The sequence below is a fragment of the Cottoperca gobio genome, chromosome 5, assembly GCF_900634415.1.
Source record: "Cottoperca gobio chromosome 5, fCotGob3.1, whole genome shotgun sequence".
Lineage (NCBI taxonomy): Eukaryota > Metazoa > Chordata > Actinopteri > Perciformes > Bovichtidae > Cottoperca > Cottoperca gobio.
In genome coordinates this window covers 5,584,221-5,610,663 of record NC_041359.1, presented here as the reverse complement: position 1 = coordinate 5,610,663, position 26,443 = coordinate 5,584,221, and the positions used below count along the sequence as shown (strand labels likewise).

Below are 26,443 nucleotides of genomic sequence, written 5' to 3'. Positions count from 1 at the left end.
GATCAAATAAAAACATATGGGTACAGCGCAAACTGCCATCTCAGTGTATACATGCCTCACAGATGTCACATGTCTGTGCTTATTGCACTCGGGGCTGGTGCACCTTTTCAGTCTTTGGCAGCTGTGCAGATCTTCCTCTTCACTTGGCCCTCCTGTTGCTGTGTGGTGGCTACGTTGTTTTTTTAGCCCACATCTTTCCTTTGCCCCTGTAATGTGCTTTTGGAGGTGGGGCGTGCCCTCCATGCACCTCTTCATGTGTGGCATGATAAGCTCTTTGCCCAGCTCCTTGATAAATAGCCGCCGTGCATTGGTCACACCACCCATGTAATCCGGGTATTGTGCAGTGAAGTTGGTATAGGCATTGAGGGTGGCAACATCCAGAACATTGTGCCAGAGCACCATGAGCCACCTGCATGTTCTCCACTTACATGTGTAGGTGCGAACCATCTGATCCATTGTGTCCACTCCTGATTTTGTTTTGTTATGATACTGGATCACTTCTGGTTTCTTCTTCACACTGTTGTCATCCACTGCTCTGTCATCATGCATGGTGCTCAGGAGGACAACAGCCTTCCCCTTCTTCGGCACATAGCTCACCATGGTCATGTTGCCACTGAATCCAAATTCTGAGCTATGCTTCTCCCTCGATTTGGATGGCTTCATGGTGGTGATGGCCTAGTGGTACACCTTCCAAACAGGCTGAGAAGGTTGTGAATTCAATACCAGGGCTGCCACCATTGTACCCCTGAGCAAGGTACTTCACCCTGAGCTGCTCCAGGAGGACTGTCCCTGTAGTTAGTTCACTGTAAGTCGCTCTGGATAAGAGCGTCTGCTAAATGACCTGTAATAATAATAATAATAATAATAATAATAATTATAATAATAATATTAGTATTATTAATAATAATAATAATAATAATAATAATTATAATTATAATTATAATATTAGTAATAATATTAATAATAATAATAATGACAGGCGGCATGTCTGGCTTGTTCTGGCGAAGAGTCCCCACAATGGTCAGGTTCTTCTCCAGGAGCTTCTCAGCCAGAGGGATACTGCTGAAGAAGTTGTCCATTATGATTGTCATTTGTGAGGCATGTATGCACATGGAGGGCACGCCCCACCTCCAAAAGCACATTACAGGGGCAATGGAAAGATGTGGTCTAAATATAACAAACACAGCCACCACCTGGCTACAGGAGGACACCTGACAGGAGGAACAAGTGAAGAGGAAGCTCTGCACAGCTGCCAATAACTGAAAAGGTGCAACAGCCCCGTGAAGGACCACAAACATGTGACTGTCATCTGTGAGGCATGTATGCACTGAGATGGCAGTTTGCGCTGTACCCATATGTTTTTATTTAATCAGTTTTCTTTTCTTTTCTTTATTCATTTTATACATTCACCACAGTTTACCACAGATACACTACAGATACACTTACAGTTCAATATCTCACAGTGTTATCGGCTGTATGATGTATGTTATGTGTGACAAATAAAAATTTCAAATATTAAATGTATTGTTTGGTCCAAATGTCTTTTTTTCATTGTTATCACACTTAACACACACGGGTCATTGTAGACCCATGTGTGTAAACCTGATTAAGTAATACAAAAACTATTTTAGTTTATAAATTAAGAAAGGGAGAATGAAAATAATGATTTGTGGTCATCAAAAACAAGAAATTTAATGAATACTTGGAATATTAAATGATTAAATTAATTGATTAAAAAGAATATAGCTCAGCCATGCATGAAATTACATAGGAAACAAATATGGGTCCATTTGGACATTAGAAGGGGGGAATACAAAAAAGATTTTTATTTAAAAAGTTAGAAAGTAAAAATGAAAATAAGAATTTGTGATGATCGAAAACAAGTTAATTGAGGAATTCCTGGAAGTAATTTATTGCAAAGATATTTACAATTAAAACTCACTCGGGTCTATTTGGACACATGTTGTGCATCAAAGGGTTGAACTGGTAAATATTTAACTTGAAACAGCACAATGAAAGGCTACGGCAGGATGTAAATAATGAATGCTGAATATAAGTCCTCTGTTTGTGCTTGTTAGCAGCTTTTACATATTTTTTGCAAGACGTGTGGGTAAGTGAAAGTTATATGGATATATGTACAATCAGCTGCGTAAAATATGTAACAGCCTTAATATTCAATAATATCTCAACAGCCAGATATTTATGAACATCTCCCTCACCAGATATGAATGTGTTTTATGGCTCTAAAGAACAGAAACTGACTATTTTCATGATGCAATAATAATATATTTACATGTGGTACGAAGTTTATCAGAGTATAACCTATACCAGGGGTCACTAACAGGCGGACCCAGATATGTTTTTAGCTTTAAGCATTCACATTCGCTCCGCTCTGTATCTCGAAGGGCGGCGCTTCGCACACACCTACACACACAGACAGAGGGGAGGAAAGGAGAGGAGTGAACTAGAGAATCACTGCACTCGTTTTTACGGCACTGGTTTAGCGGTTCAGTAAACTCACAGACCAATTACATGCGAGTGAAGCCATCCCATGTGATGCTACGCAGCCAATCAAATCTGTGCATTCCAACCGGCAAACATTGCGACTCTGAAGTGAATACAGACAGATGAGAGACGAGAGGCGAGTGACAGACGGAAATACGAGTTAGCGATACAGAGAGAGAAGATGGAGAAAGGGAGAGAAACACTGACGAAGAGACGAGTGAGCAGCAGACAGGGCGAGAAAAATAACTACTCATGGCGCTCTCCAAGAAGAGAAAAGTCAACAGCTTTCAACCCAGAATGGACTCATTCATGTTCATCCTTCCCACTGGAGCACAACACCAGTGTCTCATATGCTCAGAGACCGTGGTGCTCATTAAAGTGGTAATGTGAAACGCCACTATGAGATAAAGCACAACGTTTTTGACCAAACAAACCCACTCAAGTCTGAAGTGTCTGAGGGCACAGAAAATAAGCACTCAGAGCCCAATATCATTTTGATTTGTGACAAAATAGAGCAAATAGGCCACCTGTCAGCATCATCAGTCACAGAGAACCATTTAACCCAGAATGTGCTAGCCTGGGTTAAACTGTTCAATTGTTAAGATGTGTTGAGACTGATTTATTTTAACATTGGTTGAGACTGTTAAATCAAGATGTGAAACAGTTAAAGAAAAAGGGAAACTCAAGCTGCTGCTACACTCTATTTTATTTTTCTAAGATTAACCCTTTCATGCATAGAGGTCACTACAGTGGACAGCTATCCAAAAGCTGTTTTCTTGTATATCCCTTTAACACCGAATGTGTCGTCGACGACACATTTTGCAAGCAAAACTTTGGATTACCGTAACTATGTCAAAGTTTGCGCAATCGAAAAAATTTCAACGGTTTCTGAAAGCTGAGACTCTGCGCTTTACGGCATATATCGACTCATTACGGTAACTTCACTTACGGCCCTCCGGAAGCCCGCGAAACAGCGCCTTCGTTGTGAGCGAATACACACAGAGCGCTGGAGAGACACAAACAACACCGCGGAGAAATAGAGCCGGAAAACAGCGGATTGAATTCAAATGGAAGCAAGATGGTATGTAAATCAACACTTGTATAGCGTTGTGACTTGTTTAGAACAGTGTACCAAGTCTGTAAGATTGTACTAGGTGTGTAATTGTACTTTATATGCGTAAATGTGCGCGGCGTCTTCAAGTAGCTTGCGTCCTAGCCGAGGCTGTGTACAAGCTTTAGCTGGAGAGGAGGAGGTGTTACCAGAGATCACGAGGTGTTACCAGAGATCACAAGGTGTCACCAGAGATCACATTCAGGCCTGTAGATGGAGCTGTGGGGATGCTGGATGATCTGGTGACGCTGTCAGACACAGAAGCCCCTCACCACATCACACCACAAGATGGCAGACTGAGGCAGAGCCCGATGATGAGTCCCTCAACCACCCCAGGCGCCCAACCCCCTCTCGATATGGGAAACCCAGCACCAGGTGACATTTATTCCCACTTTGATGCTGCAGTTTTCAAACTCCTCTCTGAATACACAAACAAGAATGCAGCCAAAAGCCTGGAGAGAGGGAGACAGTTCATCTGGACTGAAATAACTCCAGAAGAAATGAAGAAGTCCACAGGCATGTTGCTGTACATGTCATTTTTGGACCTGCACAAAGATGAGCAACTTTTGGTGTAAGCAAACCATTTTCCATGTGTCATTCCCTGCCACTGTCATGTCCCCAGACAGTTCATGGCCATTTGATCTAATCTTCATGTGAGTGACCCAGAGAAAACAGGAGCAACAGGAACAGTCACTGGCAGTACCACCAAGACCTCTGCATGTGAAGGGACACTCAGAGAGGAGAGAATTACCCTGTGTGGGGAAAAACGCCTGGACATATTTTCCATTTTATGGCCTGTTTTTGCAGATGTAAGAGTAAAAGACTCAAAACTTTTACTGGATATAGTTGTATACATTTCAAACTTCAAATGTAACATGTTAAATCTCTTATTCATGTACATTTGCTGTGTTTTTTGTTCACTAAACCACTAAACTCAAATTCCGCTTTTGTATTTCTCTTCATTTTAAACTGTTATTACACTCTCATAACATGCAATAAATTGTAAATGACTGCCAGATATGGAAAGTTCCAGTTATTGTTGGAAAATGGGCAAAAGCACTTACTCACAGGACATTTCCTGACCTTTTTTATAGTCAAAATAAGCAAAAAAGTCCAGGCGAAAATGTTGAGGCTTTTTTGCCTTAGGTGTTAAAGGGATATGCATGGATTTTGGTGCCCTGGCTATTCAAGACTGTTTAGATTCCTTTCCTCTGGGAAAAGAACACCATTAGAAACACAAATATAACCATATGATCCACAGTCATACTCGTGTAATACCAAATACCTATATACGAACGAAAGTGGCGATGTGAGCTGGCCTTTGTGTGCGACATAACGAAGCATCTCACTGTTAAACCTGCAGCTTCAGGCCGTGTGATCACGGACATGTATGATGCAGTGAGAGCTTTCTAAGCCAAGCTGCCTGTGGGAGACTCTGATGCAGCAGGAAACTTTGTTCACTACGTGTTTCCAAACACTGACAAACCATCTCCACCGCTGTGTTCCCGACAGCATTCTGCTGAGAAACTGAACGCATTTGCCGACTTTGCTGCTCAGAAATTAAAATTGAACTGCTCAGCAATCCGTTTGCAGTTGACTTAAATGTGTTCCATATCTTTTTGCAATTTATCCAATATGTGTATCCTGTTCAATAAATGAACGAGATCACGGGTACAAGCGGCCGAAATGTGTTTTCTCAGACGGGTGGTTGGCGTCTCCCTTAGAGATAGGGTGAAAAGCTCAGCCATCCGTGAGAGACTCGGAGTAGAGCTGCGGCTCCTTTACGTTGAAAGGAGCCAGTTGAGGTGGTTCGGGCATCTAGTAAGGATGCCACCTGGGCGCCTCCCTAGGGAGGTGTTCCAGGCACGTCCAGCTGGGAGGAGACCCCGGGGAAGACCCAGGACTCGGTGGAGAGATTATATCTCCTCACTGGCCTGGGAACGCCTCAGGATCCCCCAGTCGGAGCTGGAGGATGTGGCCCGGAGAAGGGAAGATTGGGGTTCCTTACTGGAGCTGCTGCCCCCGCGACCCAATCCCGGATAAGCGGTAGACGATGGATGGATGTTCAATAAATGTGGACCGTGTTTGGCCCTCGACGTAGTCCCAGTTTTTAATGTTGGCCCTCTCTGTGATTGAGTTTGACACCCCCGGTCTACTGCTTGCTTTGTGCAGTTTCTCCTCTGCTCGGTTTCGCGAAGGGCAGGGCTCCACCCCCTAAGCACACATGTGTGAACACACCTTAACCTACAGTCAGAGACAAAGCGGAGGATAGAGAGGGGAGAACTAAAAACAAAATGTCAGCTCAAAATTGTCTGTGAGCCATATTGCGTTATCTAAAGAGCCATAGGTTCCCGACCCCTTGAATAGGGACATGTTATTAAGTAAGGTAAACAAATTTGTCGATTTCAATCATAATAATCCTTATGGACGACGTGGTTTATATTGGTTTATAGACCTGAAATGATTATCTACCAAATGGCAGGGATAGGTGTCGGATTACATACAACAGGTTCTTCAGTAAAGTACTGATCCTTTTGATGAGGAAGTATGACACTCTTAGCATTACATGGTTAACACCTCTCCTGCTCACTCACTCTTTAACAGATTGTAATATGATTAATGCAAAACTCTCCAGCACTTCCTTCCGGACTATTTTACTGCTGCCAACATCTGCACAGGTTTCTATAATATCCTTGTTTTCTAATATTTAAACTCAAAGACATAAAGCTATGTTGTTGTTGTGTGAGTGTAAGAACACAATGATTGGTGGTAGAAGTGGCTGCAACGTAAAGGGCACCAGCTAAAATCTTTGCTAGTGCTTGTGTCTGCCAATTTATGCTCATAAATACACGTTAAAGCTAGACTTTATCTCAACTTAGACGTGTTGAGTCACGATGATTCATTTTGTAGTGTTGATGTAAGTCTTAAGTTAATAGTGTTATTACCAATGTAATTGAATGCCTTGTACTTAACAAGACAAACATTTTGTTTTAATATATATTTTATTTACATGTTTTGAATAAGTCTCAAGTTTAGTCGATCTGCTTTAAACTTGATTGTGAGAAACTTGTTAAGATACCCTCCAAACAGAAATAACCGGAGTTAAACAAGACAGGCCAGTGTTCAGTATCTGTGCACCAGAACACAACTCTGTTTGAAGCTGAGCTCTGACTTTTAATCATAATCTGACTATCATTTAGGTCAGCGCATGTCCAAAAAAGAAGTTCTTCTTTGCCTTAATCCTCTGTCTGGTTGGGGCTGTCATAATCTTTGTGCTACATAACAAGGAGGACCTGGAGGTGATGGAGGTGAGAACATGTTTTTAGGGTGGGTGGCAGTAGCTCAGTCTGTAGAGACTTGTCTTGGGAAGCGGAGGGTTGCCGATTTTAGTCCCCAAATGGACAAAGTACGGAGTGTGGACTGGTACTTGGAAAGCGTTAAAATTCAGGATATTGTTTTCAATTTTTTTGTTGGATTTAGTTAATTTGCTTTTAGTGCATTTGTTTGATGTATCTTTGTCACCATGTCTCTCTAGACTCCCTGGCATATTCAGCAGAAAGTGAGCTCCCCCAACATCGTATCGACAGTTTCCACTGACCCTGACATGCATCACAGCTTCTGTACCTTCCAGCCACTGACCCCTAAGGAGGCTCTAGAGGAACGCGTCCTACTAGACTCCATTGCTTGGCCTGAAATTCCACCTTTGCCAGCTCCTATTTCCATAGAGCACACCAGTGATCCAGCTCACAGCACCTTCACCATTCTCCCAAGGAGGGGAGGAGGAAAGTGGCAAGTAGGGGATCAGCTGGAGGTTATGATCAAAATGTCTGACTTCCAGGGCCGTCCCAAGACATCTCCGGGAGACTTCCTACTCGCGCGGATGCACAACCAGAAGCTTGGTGCAGGTGTGGCTGGGAAAGTGGTGGATCATCTCAATGGGAGCTACTCTGCTGTATTCTCTTTACTCTGGGATGGAGAGGCACATGTTGAGGTAATAATACAAACTATCATCACAAATATAATGTTACTGTAGGTGTTTGATCAGTCTTCTAAACAATTGTTTTTGAAGCCTTAGTTCTCCCTTAGTAACTCCCTTAGTTACTGCTTCTTGTAATGACAACTCAAAATTCTTAGTCACTCTAGAAACAGTGGAACTTTTTAATTCCAGACTAAAGCAGAAGTTAAAGTAAAAGTACCATTAGCTCCAGGAGTTGGGATAACTTTGTGTCGTTGTCAGCTGAATTGTTTTAGACATCTTTTTAAAAATGAGTCTAAAGCTGATGTAGGAAATTTATTTTAGAGCACTTTTTTGTTCACCGCAACGGCAATCAAATAAATCTAACTCTGACAAAACAACAAGAAAAGAAAATCGACAATAATCTAAAACTGTACTTGCTCCTGTACATTTGGGAAATACTACTCACTAAATCTAGATTACTACTGTAGGTAGTAAAGGCCCTGTCACACATATCCGTATGGCGGACACGTATACGAAAAACAGCCCAAAATCAGTCCAAATACGTCCAACTTTTCATCGGATCGGAAAAGTGAACATTTACAGATACGCATGTCTAACCTGTTGATAGCGCATCACTTACTAATACAAAAATGCAATATTTTTAAACAAAAATATGGCGTATACAAAATATTGGCAACACGCTGGTTTACGTTGATGTAAGGTAAGGCATAAGTAGTATTCGTTAAGAGCTTGCTGTGTTACGCTGGGGTGCGTTGTTGAACGCTGATGTTTTGAGCATGTTCAAAATTACCGGACGTACCCAACATGTGTTTTCTAGTTATGCAGACGTTACATATAAGTTACGTGACGTTAGACATACGTGAATACGGAATACGTACGGGAATACTTACCTAAGTAAATACAGTACGTGAATACCAACGTAAATACGTTAGAGGTACAGAGATATAGGCTACGTTGGCTGACGGTGAGCCCTACAGCCAATTTATTGATAACGAGTGATCAACCTATTTGTAACCTATGTTAAGATTATGCCTGACGACGGAACAGTTTATTAAACGTGTTTCTACAGTACAGCTAGCGCTAGCTAGCGTTTTGGGAGCTAATTGGGGTTTGAATATAATATATAGGTTCAGGGTTAAACGCTGAACATGAACTAAACTATAATATAAATACATGACATAACATTAAATAATCTGACGGGACATAACATAGTATCAGTAATTCCTTTTTCACCAGTAAGAATAATGACTGCAGTACATCATTACACATCTACAATTGAAAAAGGATTTTCACTAATGGAGATGTCATTTCCATTCCAAAAAATATTATTTGGAAATTACCATATTCATTTTGGATATGTACGTACGTCATTGAAGCTACAATGATTGATTTTGACAAAAGGAGCTTCCTTTTTTTTTATATCTAAAACTCAATTCTGAAATTCAGACTGAAATGCTATTCTATATATGTGCAATTACATTTTTACTAATTACAATTCCAAGCCAACAAATCAAAAATTTAAATTTGACGAGTCAGAATTTAATGTTACACATCTAGAATTCCATTTATGATATCTGCAATGTAAGAACAATTGTAGATTTCTATAATAAAGATTGCCACTAGTAAGATTTGAGTTGTAGAGCAGTCAAAATTACATGATGGACATGTCGACTTGGAATTATAACACATCAAAATTGAGATATAGTTATCTGTAATTGAGTTTGAATAGAAGTCGATGGTAAAAGGAACTAAATGTAATTAAGTTATACTAGTGAAACATTTATTGTTAAATCAACATTTTGTCTGGTGAGAAATAAATTCTAGATATCTATAATTAGAATTGTATAAATTGGAATTATATTTTGTTATTAAAAAGCTGTCGACATCCACAATTGCTGTTACCGCAGTATTTACTTACCACTGATTCTCTATCCAATCAGGTAACAGTGGTTCACCCTGGTGAGGCTATCGCAGTGCTGATAAGGATGAACAAGGAAGAGCCTGACAGGGTTAAGTATAATAGCATCTTCCGCTCAGGCTCACTATCTGAAAGTACCATCTGTGACGTCTGCCTACGTCCAACGCAGCAGCCGCTGTGCAACTTCACTGACTTTCGTACAGGCGATTCTTGGTTCTGCTACAAGCCACAGAATCTGAGCTGTGATACCAGGATCATCCACAATAGGATTGACAACCCAGATATCATAAGAATATTCAAGCCCAAGGAGGATATGCTCTTTAAAAGGTGAGGGGACAAGGAGATCAGAAGGCAACCTCCCAGGTGACTCCACAGTTTGCACAAAGAAGTCGGATTGTATAGAAGTCTGAGAGAATGATGATTCTAATGGCTTGTGACTGACAGGGATCGTAAATATTTTTAAAACGTTAGGTAATCATTTTTTCAATAAAAAATTATTAAGCTAAAATCAAGAGATTCTTTTATTTACAATATACAGTTTTTCTGCAAAAAGTAAACATCCAGAGAGCCTCTGTCTTACTTTGGTTGTAGTCTTTTCAGAAAAATATATTTTGCCACTTTTGCTCAAAACAGTTATAAACATAACATCACTTGACTTAAGGTTTATATGAGTGTTGGCAATTAGTGGCCTATTTACATCCAGTGGACATTGAGCAACATTAAAATGCATTTGGAGTTCTGTTAATGTGAAATGCCCAAAAGTCATATTTTAGCTCTAGTTTGGTCTTTGAAAACAAATATCTGAGCTACTTGCAAACTTTGTCTGTCTACTGACTAGCATCAGGTAATGCACAATTAATCAGAGCTACCTTTTATAAAAAACAAAAAACAAAACAGCTGAATCTAATATAATATGTTGATGAGAGCGCTGTGGCTCAACCAAAACGGTTCAGTAAAACAAAAACAACATGCTGAAAAAGGCTACAACGTTCTGGAGAGTTGAGGGGAACTGCAAACGTGGGTATTAATTATCTGTGGCTTCATGGTTTTGCGAACGACACCTTGCACGTCAGTCATTGGACCCATTTATTTATTTTTGCAGATTTACATTATGTGTGTGTGTGTGTGTGTGTGTGTGTGTGTGTGTGTGTGTGTGTGTGTGTGTGTGTGTTCGTTCTATTCAGTGGTGTCAACATGAAAGTCTTCATTGGGGCTTCAGGACCTGACAACGTCACCGTGTTGCCAAAAAACAAAGGTAAAGCATGATTTTACTACTGCCACCACTGTATTTTAATATGAATTCAGAACTGAATGTGCTACAGACAATAAGAATTAAACAAAACAAAAAACATTGGAAAGAACATACCACTTTCTTGCGGGTAGTGTTCTCCTGCAGAGAGATGTCTTCAGCCCAATTTGAGAAGAGAGGATGGAGCACTAGACTCCATGTTCATGAACGTGGCACCAACTGTTAGCAGTGTGTCTAGTCTCTTGGCAGTAAAGATAGCTCATAATATGTTCATACAATCACTTAATACCAGCTGTTATTCCCAAAAATAAGGAGGAGTTGCAACTGCTTACTTGATTTTAGCATGGACGCTGGTTTGTTTCTCAGAACTGTGTGGAGGGAGGTAGCTGATTCACATCATTTCTGGCAACTGTGTGATTTTTGTATTGACATCTGATCCTACTGTAATACTTATAGGTATTAAGCAGTTCGATCTTCAAGAAGATAAGGATTTTGGACCCTTTATGGCCGTGGACCATGCAAACAACATCCTGGTGACGTATCGCTACCACGGTCCTCCCATCTTTTATAACAATTTACCAACCAGCAAGCTGCGGTACATTGCCAATGAACTAGATGACTTAACTGGAGGAGCCAACACTGTCGTAGCTTTTGGCATCTGGGCTCACTTCACCCATTTCCCAATGGAGGTCTACATCCGGAGGCTGCTGGGCATCCGCAGGGCGGTGATGCGGCTGCTGGACAGAGCTCCACGCACGCTGGTCATCATCCGGACCGGGAACCCCAGATCTTTGACACTTCATTATTCCCTAATCCATAGTGACTGGTACTCAATGCAGCGTAATAAGGTGCTCAGAGCCCTGTTCACAGGACTGAATGTTCATTGGATCGATGCCTGGGAGATGGCCGTTGCTCACCACTTGCCACACGACCTCCACCCACAGACTGCCATTGTTATGAATATGATTGACATTCTCTTGTCCCACATTTGCCCCAAAAAGAGTGGCTAGATGTGTAAATCTATACAAATTAGGAATGCTGTGATTCAATGATAACTTACAACTCCCATTGATGTTGTTCACAACATTATTTTAATTGAATCAATGAGTTGAACACAACAATAATACAGTTAATAAATCATTAAAACTTAATAATGAATAATTCATACTATAAAGTCTTAACAAATGTCACAAAAATTTCATTTTGAAAAAGTCACAATATTGCATGCTATATAAACCAATGAAATGTCATGACAATCCAGTTTAACAGGTTTCAGGTGATCCTTCGCAGCTTGTGAAGTTGGAAAATGTCACATGACATACCGCCCCCGCCCCCTAAGCACACGTGTGAACACACCTTAACTATAGTCAGAGACAAAGCGGAGGATAGAGAGGGGAGAACTAAAAACAAAATGTCAGCTCAAAATTGTCTGTGAGCCATATTGCGTTATCGAAAGAGCCATAGGTTCCCGACCCCTTGAATAGGGACATATTATTAAGTAAGGTAAACAAATTTGCCAATTTCAATCATAATAATCCTTGTGGACGAAGTGGTTTATATTGGTTTATAGACCTGAAATGATTATCTACCAAATGGCAGGGATAGGTGTCGGATTACATACAACAGGTTCTTCAGTAAAGTACTGATCCTTTTGATGAGGAAGTATGACACTCTTAGCATTACATGATTAACACCTCTCCTGCTCACTCACTCTTTAACAGATTGTAATATGATTAATGCAAAACTCTCCAGCACTTCCTTCCGGACTATTTTCCTGCTGCCAACATCTGCACAGGTTTCTATAATATCCTTGTTTTCTAATATTTAAACTCAAAGACATAAAGCTATGTTGTTGTTGTGTGAGTGTAAGAACACAATGATTGGTGGTAGAAGTGGCTGCAACGTAAAGGGCACCAGCTAAAATCTTTGCTAGTGCTTGTGTCTGCCAAGTTTATGCTCATAAATACACGTTAAAGCTAGACTTTATCTCAACTTAGACGTGTTGAGTCACGATGATTCATTTTGTAGTGTTGATGTAAGTCTTAAGTTAATAGTGTTATTACTAATTTAATTGAATACCTTGTACTTAACAAGACAAACATTTTGTTTTAATTTATATTGTATTTACATGTTTTGAGTAAGTCTCAAGTTTAGTCGATCTGCTTTAAACTTGATTGTGAGAAACGTGTTAAGATACCCTCCAAACAGGAATAACCGGAGTTAAACAAGACAGGCCAGTGTTCAGTATCTGTGCACCAGAACACAACTCTGTTTGAAGCTGAGCTCTGACTTTTAATCATAATCTGACTATCATTTAGGTCAGCGCATGTCCAAAAAAGAAGTTCTTCTTTGCCTTAATCCTCTGTCTGGTTGGGGCTGTCATAATCTTTGTGCTACATAACAAGGAGGACCTGGAGGTGATGGAGGTGAGAACATGTTTTTAGGGTGGGTGGCAGTAGCTCAGTCTGTAGAGACTTGTCTTGGGAACCGGAGGGTTGCCGATTTTAGTCGCCAAATGGACAAAGTACGGAGTGTGGACTGGTACTTGGAAAGCGTTAAAATTCAGGATATTGTTTTCAATTTTTTTGTTGGATTTAGTTAATTTGCTTTTAGTGCATTTGTTTGATGTATCTTTGTCACCATGTCTCTCTAGACTCCCTGGCATATTCAGCAGAAAGTGAGCTCCCCCAACATCGTATCGACAGTTTCCACTGACCCTGACATGCATCACAGCTTCTGTACCTTCCAGCCACTGACCCCTAAGGAGGCTCTAGAGGAACGCGTCCTACTAGACTCCATTGCTTGGCCTGAAATTCCACCTTTGCCAGCTCCTATTTCCATAGAGCACACCAGTGATCCAGCTCACAGCACCTTCACCATTCTCCCAAGGAGGGGAGGAGGAAAGTGGCAAGTAGGGGATCAGCTGGAGGTTATGATCAAAATGTCTGACTTCCAGGGCCGTCCCAAGACATCTCCGGGAGACTTCCTACTCGCGCGGATGCACAACCAGAAGCTTGGTGCAGGTGTGGCTGGGAAAGTGGTGGATCATCTCAATGGGAGCTACTCTGCTGTATTCTCTTTACTCTGGGATGGAGAGGCACATGTTGAGGTAATAATACAAACTATCATCACAAATATAATGTTACTGTAGGTGTTTGATCAGTCTTCTAAACAATTGTTTTTGAAGCCTTAGTTCTCCCTTAGTAACTCCCTTAGTTACTGCTTCTTGTAATGACAACTCAAAATTCTTAGTCACTCTAGAAACAGTGGAACTTTTTAATTCCAGACTAAAGCAGAAGTTAAAGTAAAAGTACCATTAGCTCCAGGAGTTGGGATAACTTTGTGTCGTTGTCAGCTGACAACACCTTTTTAAAAATGAGTCTAAAGCTGATGTAGGAAATTTATTTTAGAGCACTTTTTTGTTCACCGCAACGACAATCAAACAAATCTAACTCTGACAAAACAACAAGAAAAGAAAATCGACAATAATCTAAAACTGTACTTGCTCCTGTACATTTGGGAAATACTACTCACTAAATCTAGATTACTACTGTAGGTAGTAAAGGCCCTGTCAAACATATCCGTATGGCGGAAATGTATATGGAAAACAGCCCACAATCAGTCCAAATACGTCCAACTTTTCAACGGATCAGAAAGGTGAACATTTACAGATACGCATGTCTAACCTGTTGATAGCGCATCACTTACTAATACAAAATGTATCAGACAAATGCCTAACGAATGCATAACTTATACAAAAATATTGCGTATACAAAATATTGGCAACACGCTGGTTTACGTTGATGTAAGGTAAGGCATAAGTAGTATTCGTTAAGAGCTGGCTGTGTTACGCTGGGGTGCGTTGTTGAACGCTGATGTTTTGAGCATGTTCAAAATTACCGGACGTACCCAACGTGTGTTTTCTAGTTATGCAGACGTTACATATAAGTTACGTGACGTTAGACATACGTGAATACGGAATACGTACGGGAATACTTACCTACGTAAATACAGTACGTGAATACCAACGTAAATACGTTAGAGGTACAGAGATATAGGCTTCGTTGGCTGACGGTGAGCCCTACAGCCAATTTATTGATAACGAGTGATCAACCTATTTGTAACCTATGTTAAGATTATGCCTGACGACGGAATAATTTATTAAACGTGTTTCTACAGTACAGCTAGCGCTAGCTAGCATTTTGGGAGCTAATTGGGGTTTGAATATAGTATATAGGTTCAGGGTTAAACGCTGAACATGAACTAAACTATAATATAAATACATGACATAACATTAAATAATCTGACGGGACATAACATAGTATCAGTAATTCCTTTTTCACCAGTAAGAATAATGACTGCAGTACATCATTACACATCTACAATTGAAAAAGGATTTTCACTAATGGAGATGTCATTTCCATTCCAAAAAATATTTTTTGGACATTACCATATTCATTTTGGATATGTACATACGTCATTGAAGCTACAATGATTAATTTTGACAAAAGGAGCTTCCTTTTTTTTTATATCTAAAACTCAATTCTGAAATTCAGACTGAAATGCTATTCTATATATGTGCAATTACATTTTTACTAATTACAATTCCAAGCCAACAAATCAAAAATTTAAATTTGACAAGTCAGAATTTAATGTTACACATCTAGAATTCCATTTATGATATCTGCAATGTAAGAACAATTGTAGATTTCTATAATAAAGATTGCCACTAGTAAGATTTGAGTTGTAGAGCAGTCAAAATTACATGATGGACATGTCGACTTGGAATTATAACACATCAAAATTGAGATATAGTTATCTGTAATTGAGTTTGAATAGAAGGTATGGATGGTAAAAGGAACTAAATGTAATTAAGTTATACTAGTAAAACATTTATTGTTAAATCAACATTTTGTCTGGTGAGAAATACATTCTAGATATCTATAATTAGAATTGTATAAATTGGAATTATATTTTGTTATTAAAAAGCTGTCGACATCCACAATTGCTATTACCGCAGTATTTACTTACCACTGATTCTCTATCCAATCAGGTGACACTGGTTCACCCTGGTGAGGCTATCGCAGTGCTGATAAGGATGAACAAGGAAGAGCCTGACAGGATTAAGTATAATAGCATCTTCCACTCAGGCTCACTATCTGAAAGTACCATCTGTGACGTCTGCCTACGTCCAACGCAGCAGCCGCTGTGCAACTTCACTGACTTTCGTACAGGCGATTCTTGGTTCTGCTACAAGCCACAGAATCTGAGCTGTGATACCAGGATCATCCACAATAGGAATTTCAACCCAGATATCGTAAGAATGATCAAGCCCAAGGAGGATATGCTCTTTAAAAGGTAAGGGGACAAGGAGATCAGAAGGCAACCTCCCAGGTGACTCCACAGTTTGCACAAAGAAGTCGGATTGTATAGAAGTCTGAGAGAATGATGATTCTAATGGCTTGTGACTGACAGGGATCGTAAATATTTTTAAAACGTTAGGTAATAATTTTTTCAATAGAAAATTATGAAGCTAAAATCAAGAGATTCTTTTATTTACAATATACAGTTTTTCTGCAAAAAGTAAACATCCAGAGAGCCTCTGTCTTACTTTGGTTGTAGTCTTTTCAGAAAAATATATTTTGCCACTTTTGCTCAAAAAAGTTATAAACATAACATCACTTGACTTAAGGTTTATATGAGTGTTAGCAATTAGTGGCCTATTTACATCCAGTGGACATTGAGCAACATTAAAATGCATTTGGAGTTGTGTTAATGTGAAATGCGCAAAAGTCATATTTTAGCTCTAGTTTGGTCTTTGAAAACAAATATCTGAGCTACTTGCAAACTTTGTCTGTCTACTGACTAGCATCAGGTAATGCACAATTGGTTAATCAGAGCTTTCTTTTATAAAAAAACAAAACAGCTGAATCTAATATAATATGTTGATGAGAGCGCTGTGGCTCAACCAAAACGGTTCAGTAAAACGAAAACAACGATGCTGAAAAAGGCTACAACGTTCTGGAGAGTTGAGGGGAACTGCAAACGTGGGTATTAATTATCTGTGGCTTCATGGTTTTGCGAACGACACCTTGCACGTCAGTCATTGGACCCATTTATTTATTTTTGCAGATTTACATTGTGTATGTGTGTGTGTGTGTGTGTGTGTGTGTTCGTTCTATTCAGTGGTGTCAACATGAAAGTCTTCATTGGGGCTTCAGGACCTGACAACGTCACCGTGTTACCAAAAAACAAAGGTAAAGCATGATTTTACTACTGCCACCACTGTATTTTAATATGAATTCAGAACTGAATGTGCTACAGACAATAAGAATTAAACAAAACAAAAAACATTGGAAAGAACATACCACTTTCTTGCGGGTAGTGTTCTCCTGCAGAGAGATGTCTTCAGCCCAATTTGAGAAGAGAGGATGGAGCACTAGACTCCATGTTCATGAACGTGGCACCAACTGTTAGCAGTGGGTCTAGTCTCTTGGCAGTAAAGATAGCTCATAATATGTTCATACAATCACTTAATACCAGCTGTTATTCCCAAAAATAAGGAGGAGTTGCAACTGCTTACTTGATTTTAGCATGAAAGCTGGTTTGTTTCTCAGAACTGTGTGGAGGGAGAGTTCACTATTTGTATGTACCCGTGGATAAAATGCCTTTAATTTACCTGTTCCCATTGTGAATCGTTGATTCAGAACTCCATTGATGGTGGCTTTTTATGTTCAGGTTCAACCTACTCAGAGTTGATTAGACTAACTTTGTTCAGCTGTTCTGGAACCAGAAACTGTTTCCCATCTCAGGGTTAGTGAACTCAGAGTTCAGGGTTAGGCTCAGAGTTAGTTAAACCTGCTTCCTGAAACGGGCTCCTCGTCAGGTAGATAAGGTTGATAAAGTCCAGTAAGGTTTTGATCCCAGTAAAGGTGCACACTACGAACATTTTCACACCATTTAGGTCTATTTAGTCAGTTTGATTGTCAAATGTTGGACAGAGTAATAACTAAAGGATGATGCTGATGGTATTCCATATTTTTCAAACTGTTAACAAGTCAAATGAAGAGACCAAAACCAACAATGAGTTAATTGCGTATTACGCCTATTTGACTAATGTTAAAAAAAACTACAGGGAACAGCTCTTTTTGGAGATCATTAAGACTTAAAAATAAAAGTTTTTTATTTTTTAAACATTTATAATGATTGATGTATTTTGTAGTAACAAATTGATTTGAGGTTGAGTGCCACAGATTATGCAGTTTAGGGCGGGACCATGTTTTTTCTCCTATTTTCATAGGATTTGTTGACTAAAAAAAAAAGAATAATCTCGTCCTTTTCCTTAACTTCCTCTCAGATCACCCAGAGGTGAAGAGCATCAGTGTGACATCTGCACCCTCCGGATACTACTACCAGGGTCTGTGGCGAGCACTAGGTAACACTACAGTTCGCCAAATCAACATGTCTGCCGCCAGTCAGTGTCTGAAATTTAAGATGGTCCGCTTATATGGAGACTCCACCATCAGGCAGTGGTTTGGATTCTTCATGGAAAACCTACCAGGTAGCTGATTCACATCATTTCTGGCAACTGTGTGATTTTTGTATTGACATCTGATCCTACTGTAATACTTATAGGTATTAAGCAGTTCGATCTTCAAGAAGATAAGGATTTTGGACCCTTTATGGCCGTGGACCATTCAAACAACATCCTGGTGACGTATCGCTACCACGGTCCTCCCATCTTTTATAACAATTTACCAACCAGCAAGCTGCGGTACATTGCCAATGAACTAGATGACTTAACTGGAGGAGCCAACACTGTCGTAGCTTTTGGCATCTGGGCTCACTTCACCCATTTCCCAATGGAGGTCTACATCCGGAGGCTGCTGGGCATCCGCAGGGCGGTGATGCGGCTATTGGACAGAGCTCCACGCACGCTGGTCATTATCCGGACCGGGAACCCCAGATCTTTGACACTTCATTATTCGCTAATCCATAGTGACTGGTACTCAATGCAGCGTAATAAGGTGCTCAGAGCCCTGTTCACAGGACTGAATGTTCATTGGATCGATGCCTGGGAGATGGCCGTTGCTCACCACCTGCCACACAGCCTCCACCCACAGACTCCCATTGTTATGAATATGATTGACATTCTCTTGTCCCACATTTGCCCCAAAAAGAGTGGCTAGATGTGTAAATCTATACAAATTAGGAATGCTGTGATTCAATGATAACTTACAACTCCCATTGATGATGTTGACAACATTATTTTAATTGAATCAATGAGTTGAACACAACAATAATACAGTTAATAAATCATTAAAACTCAATAATGAATAATTCATACTATAAAGTCTTAACAAATGTCACAAAAATTTCATTTTGAAAAAGTCACAATATTGCATGCTATATAAACCAATGAAATGTCATGACAATCCAGTTTAACAGGTTTCAGGTGATCCTTCGCAGCTTGTGAAGTTGGAAAATGTCACATGACATACCGCCCCCGCCCCCTAAGCACACGTGTGAACACACCTTAACCTATAGTCAGAGACAAAGCGGAGGATAGAGAGGGGAGAACTAAAAACAAAATGTCAGCTCAAAATTGTCTGTGAGCCATATTGCGTTATCTAAAGAGCCATAGGTTCCCGACCCCTTGAATAGGGACATGTTATTAAGTAAGGTAAACAAATTTGCCAATTTCAATCATAATAATCCTTATGGACGACGTGGTTTATATTGGTTTATAGACCTGAAATGATTATCTACCAAAGGGCAGGGATAGGTGTCGGATTACATACAACAGGTTCTTCAGTAAAGTACTGATCCTTTTGATGAGGAAGTATGACACTCTTAGCATTACATGATTAACACCTCTCCTGCTCACTCACTCTTTAACAGATTGTAATATGATTAATGCAAAACTCTCCAGCACTTCCTTCCGGACTATTTTCCTGCTGCCAACATCTGCACAGGTTTCTATAATATCCTTGTTTTCTAATATTTAAACTCAAAGACATAAAGCTATGTTGTTGTTGTGTGAGTGTAAGAACACAATGATTGGTGGTAGAAGTGGCTGCAACGTAAAGGGCACCAGCTAAAATCTTTGCTAGTGCTTGTGTCTGCCAGTTTATGCTCATAAATACACGTTAAAGCTAGACTTTATCTCAACTTAGACGTGTTGAGTCACGATGATTCATTTTGTAGTGTTGATGTAAGTCTTAAGTTAATAGTGTTATTACTAATTTAATTGAATACCTTGTACTTAACAAGACAAACATTTTGTTTTAATTTATATTGTATTTACATGTTTTGAGTAAGTCTCAAGTTTAGTCGATCTGCTTTAAACTTGATTGTGAGAAACGTGTTAAGATACCCTCCAAACAGGAATAACCGGAGTTAAACAAGACAGGCCAGTGTTCAGTATCTGTGCACCAGAACACAACTCTGTTTGAAGCTGAGCTCTGACTTTTAATCATAATCTGACTATCATTTAGGTCAGCGCATGTCCAAAAAAGAAGTTCTTCTTTGCCTTAATCCTCTGTCTGGTTGGGGCTGTCATAATCTTTGTGCTACATAACAAGGAGGACCTGGAGGTGATGGAGGTGAGAACATGTTTTTAGGGTGGGTGGCAGTAGCTCAGTCTGTAGAGACTTGTCTTATGAAGCGGAGGGTTGCCGATTTTAGTCGCCAAATGGACAAAGTACGGGGTGTGGACTGGTACTTGGAAAGCGTTAAAATTCAGGATATTGTTTTCAATTTTTTTGTTGGATTTAGTTAATTTGCTTTTAGTGCATTTGTTTGATGTATCTTTGTCACCATGTCTCTCTAGACTCCCTGGCATATTCAGCAGAAAGTGAGCTCCCCCAACATCGTATCGACAGTTTCCACTGACCCTGACATGCATCACAGCTTCTGTACCTTCCAGCCACTGACCCCTAAGGAGGCTCTAGAGGAACGCGTCCTACTAGACTCCATTGCTTGGCCTGAAATTCCACCTTTGCCAGCTCCTATTTCCATAGAGCACACCAGTGATCCAGCTCACAGCACCTTCACCATTCTCCCAAGGAGGGGAGGAGGAAAGTGGCAAGTAGGGGATCAGCTGGAGGTTATGATCAAAATGTCTGACTTCCAGGGCCGTCCCAAGACATCTCCGGGAGACTTCCTACTCGCGCGGATGCACAACCAGAAGCTTGGTGCAGGTGTGGCTGGGAAAGTGGTGGATCATCTCAATGGGAGCTACTCTGCTGTATTCTCTTTACTCTGGGATGGAGAGGCACATGTTGAGGTAATAATACAAACTATCATCACAAATATAATGTTACTGTAGGTGTTTGATCAGTCTTCTAAACAATTGTTTTTGAAGCCTTAGTTCTCCCTTAGTAACTCCCTTAGTTACTGCTTCTTGTAATGACAACTCAAAATTCTTAGTCACTCTAGAAACAGTGGAACTTTTTAATTCCAGACTAAAGCAGAAGTTAAAGTAAAAGTACCATTAGCTCCAGGAGTTGGGATAACTTTGTGTCGTTGTCAGCTGACAACACCTTTTTAAAAATGAGTCTAAAGCTGATGTAGGAAATTTATTTTAGAGCACTTTTTTGTTCACCGCAACGACAATCAAACAAATCTAACTCTGACAAAACAACAAGAAAAGAAAATCGACAATAATCTAAAACTGTACTTGCTCCTGTACATTTGGGAAATACTACTCACTAAATCTAGATTACTACTGTAGGTAGTAAAGGCCCTGTCAAACATATCCGTATGGCGGAAATGTATATGGAAAACAGCCCACAATCAGTCCAAATACGTCCAACTTTTCAACGGATCAGAAAAGTGAACATTTACAGATACGCATGTCTAACCTGTTGATAGCGCATCACTTACTAATACAAAATGTATCAGACAAATGCCTAACGAATGCATAACTTATACAAAAATATTGCGTATACAAAATATTGGCAACACGCTGGTTTACGTTGATGTAAGGTAAGGCATAAGTAGTATTCGTTAAGAGCTGGCTGTGTTACGCTGGGGTGCGTTGTTGAACGCTGATGTTTTGAGCATGTTCAAAATTACCGGACGTACCCAACGTGTGTTTTCTAGTTATGCAGACGTTACATATAAGTTACGTGACGTTAGACATACGTGAATACGGAATACGTACGGGAATACTTACCTAAGTAAATACAGTACGTGAATACCAACGTAAATACGTTAGAGGTACAGAGATATAGGCTTCGTTGGCTGACGGTGAGCCCTACAGCCAATTTATTGATAACGAGTGATCAACCTATTTGTAACCTATGTTAAGATTATGCCTGACGACGGAATAATTTATTAAACGTGTTTCTACAGTACAGCTAGCGCTAGCTAGCATTTTGGGAGCTAATTGGGGTTTGAATATAATATATAGGTTCAGGGTTAAACGCTGAACATGAACTAAACTATAATATAAATACATGACATAACATTAAATAATCTGACGGGACATAACATAGTATCAGTAATTCCTTTTTCACCAGTAAGAATAATGACTGCAGTACATCATTACACATCTACAATTGAAAAAGGATTTTCACTAATGGAGATGTCATTTCCATTCCAAAAAATATTTTTTGGACATTACCATATTCATTTTGGATATGTACATACGTCATTGAAGCTACAATGATTAATTTTGACAAAAGGAGCTTCCTTTTTTTTTATATCTAAAACTCAATTCTGAAATTCAGACTGAAATGCTATTCTATATATGTGCAATTACATTTTTACTAATTACAATTCCAAGCCAACAAATCAAAAATTTAAATTTGACAAGTCAGAATTTAATGTTACACATCTAGAATTCCATTTATGATATCTGCAATGTAAGAACAATTGTAGATTTCTATAATAAAGATTGCCACTAGTAAGATTTGAGTTGTAGAGCAGTCAAAATTACATGATGGACATGTCGACTTGGAATTATAACACATCAAAATTGAGATATAGTTATCTGTAATTGAGTTTGAATAGAAGGTATGGATGGTAAAAGGAACTAAATGTAATTAAGTTATACTAGTAAAACATTTATTGTTAAATCAACATTTTGTCTGGTGAGAAATACATTCTAGATATCTATAATTAGAATTGTATAAATTGGAATTATATTTTGTTATTAAAAAGCTGTCGACATCCACAATTGCTATTACCGCAGTATTTACTTACCACTGATTCTCTATCCAATCAGGTGACACTGGTTCACCCTGGTGAGGCTATCGCAGTGCTGATAAGGATGAACAAGGAAGAGCCTGACAGGATTAAGTATAATAGCATCTTCCACTCAGGCTCACTATCTGAAAGTACCATCTGTGACGTCTGCCTACGTCCAACGCAGCAGCCGCTGTGCAACTTCACTGACTTTCGTACAGGCGATTCTTGGTTCTGCTACAAGCCACAGAATCTGAGCTGTGACACCAGGATCATCCACAATAGGAATTTCAACCCAGATATCGTAAGAATGATCAAGCCCAAGGAGGATATGCTCTTTAAAAGGTGAGGGGACAAGGAGATCAGAAGGCAACCTCCCAGGTGACTCCACAGTTTGCACAAAGAAGTCGGATTGTATAGAAGTCTGAGAGAATGATGATTCTAATGGCTTGTGACTGACAGGGATCGTAAACATTTTTAAAACGTTAGGTAATAATATTTTCAATAAAAAATTATGAAGCTAAAATCAAGAGATTCTTTTATTTACAATATACAGTTTTTCTGCAAAAAGTAAACATCCAGAGAGCCTCTGTCTTACTTTGGTTGTAGTCTTTTCAAAAATATATATTTTGCCACTTTTGCTCAAAAAAGTTATAAACATAACATCACTTGACTTAAGGTTTATATGAGTGTTAGCAATTAGTGGCCTATTTACATCCAGTGGACATTGAGCAACATTAAAATGCATTTGGAGTTGTGTTAATGTGAAATGCCCAAAAGTCATATTTTAGCTCTAGTTTGGTCTTTGAAAACAAATATCTGAGCTACTTACAAACTTTGTCTGTCTACTGACTAGCATCAGGTAATGCACAATTGGTTAATCAGAGCTTTCTTTAATGTGTGTGTGTGTGTGTGTGTGTGTGTGTGTGTGTGTGTGTGTGTGTGTGTGTGTGTGTGTGTGTGTGTGTGTGTGTGTGTGTGTTCGTTCTTTTCAGTGGCGTCAACATGAAAGTATTCATTGGGGCTTCAGGACCTGACAACGTCACCGTGTTGCCAAAAAACAAAGGTAAAGCATGATTGACATTGGAAAGAACATACCACTTTCTTGCGGGTAGTGTTCTCCTGCAGTGAGATGTCTTCAGCCCAATTTGAGAAGAGAGGATGGAGCACTAGACTCCATGTTCATGAACGTGGCACCAACTGTTAGCAGTGTGTCTAGTCTCTTGGCAGTAAAGATAGCTCATAATATGTTCATACAATCACTTAATACCAGCTGTTATTCCCAAAAATAAGGAGGAGTTGCAACTGCTTACTTGATTTTAGCATGAAAGCTGGTTTGTTTCTCAGAACTGTGTGGAGGGAGAATTCACTATTTGTATGTACCAATGAATAAAATGCCTTTAATTAACCTGTTCCCATTGTGAATCGTTGATTCAGAACTCCATTGATGGTGGCTTTTTATGTTCAGGTTCAACCTACTCAGAGTTGATTAGACTAACTTTGTTCAGCTGTTCTGGAACCAGAAACTGTTTCCCATCTCAGGGTTAGTGAACTCAGAGTTCAGGGTTAGGCTCAGAGTTAGTTAAACCTGCTTCCTGAAACGGGCTCCTCGTCAGGTAGATAAGGTTGATAAAGTCCAGTAAGGTTTTGATCCCAGTAAAGGTGCACACTACGAACATTTTCACACCATTTAGGTCTATTTAGTCAGTTTGATTGTCAAATGTTGGACAGAGTAATAACTAAAGGATGATGCTGATAGTAATCCATATTTTTCAAACTGTTAACAAGTCAAATGAAGAGACCAAAACCAACAATGAGTTAATTGCGTTTTACGCCTATTTGACCAATGTTAAAAATAACTACAGGGAACAGCTCTTTTTGGAGATCATTAAGACTTATAAATAAAATAAAAACATTGAAACATTTATAATGATTGATGTATTTTGTAGTAACAAATTGACTTGAGGTTGAGTGCCATAGATTATGCAGTTTAGGGCGGGACCTTGTTTTTTCTCCTATTTTCATAGGATTTGTTGACTAAAAAAAACATAGTAATCCCGTCCTTTTCCTTAACTTCCTCTCAGATCACCCAGAGGTGAAGAGCATCAGTGTGACATCTGCACCCTCCGGCTACTACTACCAAGGTCTGTGGAGAGCACTAGGTAACACTACAGTTCGCCAAATCAACATGTCTGCCGCCAGTCAGTGTCTGAAATTTAAGATGGTCCGCTTATATGGAGACTCCACCATCAGGCAGTGGTTTGGATTCTTCATGGAAAACCTACCAGGTAGCTGATTCACATCATTTCTGGCAACTGTGGGATTTTTGTATTGACATCTGATCCTACTGTAATACTTATAGGTATTAAGCAGTTCGATCTTCAAGAAGATAAGGATTTTGGACCCTTTATGGCCGTGGACCATTCAAACAACATCCTGGTGACGTATCGCTACCACGGTCCTCCCATCTTTTATAACAATTTACCAACCAGCAAGCTGCGGTACATTGCCAATGAACTAGATGACTTAACTGGAGGAGCCAACACTGTCGTAGCTTTTGGCATCTGGGCTCACTTCACCCATTTCCCAATGGAGGTCTACATCCGGAGGCTGCTGGGCATCCGCAGGGCGGTGATGCGGCTGCTGGACAGAGCTCCACGCACGCTGGTCATCATCCGGACCGGAAACCCCAGATCTTTGACACTTCATTATTCGCTAATCCATAGTGACTGGTACTTCAATGCAGCGTAATAAGGTGCTCAGAGCCCTGTTCAAAGGACTGAATGTTCATTGGATCGATGCCTGGGAGATGGCCGTTGCTCACCACCTGCCACACAGCCTCCACCCACAGACTCCCATTGTTATGAATATGATTGACATTCTCTTGTCCCACATTTGCCCCAAAAAGAGTGGCTAGATGTGTAAATCTATACAAATTAGGAATGCTGTGATTCAATCATAACTTACTCCCATTGATGGTGTTGACAACATTAATTTAATTGAATCAATGAGTTGAACACAACAATAATACAGTTAATAAATCATTAAAACGCAATAATGAATAATTCATACTATAAAGTCTTAACAAATGTCACAAAAACATAATTTTGAAAAAGTCACAGTATTGTATGCAATACAAACCAATGAAATGTCAAGACAATCCAGTTTAACAGGTTTCAGCTGATCCTTCGCAGCTTGTGAAAATGTCACATGACTCATATATTCATAGGATATTTAGTAAACTAGTAAATATCTAACTTGAAACAGCACTATGAAAGGCTACGGCAGGATGTAAATAATGGATGCCAAATATAAGTTATCTGTTTGTGCTTGTTAGCAGCCTTTAAATGTGTTTTATATGACAGTTTGGGTAAATGAAAGTTATACAGTGATAATATTCAATAATATCTCAACAGCCACATATTTATGATCTCCCTCACCAGATATGAATGTGTTTTATGTCTCTAAAGAACAGAAACTGACTATTTT

The 26,443-nt window shown here is 39.6% G+C and overlaps 3 protein-coding genes across 3 annotated transcripts; all 3 read left to right on the top strand.

Annotated features, from left to right (window-relative positions):
• The first annotated feature begins 6,835 nt into the window (after positions 1-6,835).
• Positions 6,836-11,772, top strand: LOC115008633 (NXPE family member 3-like). The gene is made up of 5 exons (XM_029432344.1): positions 6,836-6,924; positions 7,152-7,607; positions 9,536-9,840; positions 10,698-10,768; positions 11,219-11,772. The coding sequence occupies exons 1-5, from the start codon at positions 6,919-6,921 to the stop codon at positions 11,770-11,772; spliced, it is 1,392 nt and encodes a 463-aa protein (XP_029288204.1). The 5' UTR covers positions 6,836-6,918.
• Positions 11,773-12,920: 1,148 nt separating this feature from the next.
• LOC115008586 (NXPE family member 3-like) lies at positions 12,921-18,989 on the top strand. The gene is made up of 6 exons (XM_029432276.1): positions 12,921-13,188; positions 13,416-13,871; positions 15,816-16,120; positions 16,949-17,019; positions 18,120-18,323; positions 18,398-18,989. The coding sequence occupies exons 1-6, from the start codon at positions 13,183-13,185 to the stop codon at positions 18,949-18,951; spliced, it is 1,596 nt and encodes a 531-aa protein (XP_029288136.1). The 5' UTR covers positions 12,921-13,182; the 3' UTR covers positions 18,952-18,989.
• A 1,110-nt stretch (positions 18,990-20,099) lies between these two features.
• On the top strand, positions 20,100-25,896 carry LOC115008598 (NXPE family member 3-like). The gene is given in 7 exon segments (XM_029432290.1): positions 20,100-20,367; positions 20,595-21,050; positions 22,995-23,299; positions 23,950-24,020; positions 25,039-25,242; positions 25,317-25,690; positions 25,692-25,896. Coding segments are annotated over 7 exon segments (1,596 nt in total). The 5' UTR covers positions 20,100-20,361; the 3' UTR covers positions 25,872-25,896.
• The last annotated feature ends 547 nt before the right edge of the window (positions 25,897-26,443 follow it).

What these genes read in the sequence shown, in the direction of transcription:
- LOC115008586 (XM_029432276.1), top strand. An exon ending in GAGGATATGCTCTTTAAAAG is followed by an intron (nt 16,121 to 16,948) that starts GTAAGGGGACAA and finishes CGTTCTATTCAG; the next exon opens with TGGTGTCAACATGAAAGTCT. An exon ending in CTTCATGGAAAACCTACCAG is followed by an intron (nt 18,324 to 18,397) that starts GTAGCTGATTCA and finishes TAATACTTATAG; the next exon opens with GTATTAAGCAGTTCGATCTT.
- LOC115008633 (XM_029432344.1), top strand. An exon ending in ATGGAGAGGCACATGTTGAG is followed by an intron (nt 7,608 to 9,535) that starts GTAATAATACAA and finishes CTATCCAATCAG; the next exon opens with GTAACAGTGGTTCACCCTGG. An exon ending in CGTGTTGCCAAAAAACAAAG is followed by an intron (nt 10,769 to 11,218) that starts GTAAAGCATGAT and finishes TAATACTTATAG; the next exon opens with GTATTAAGCAGTTCGATCTT.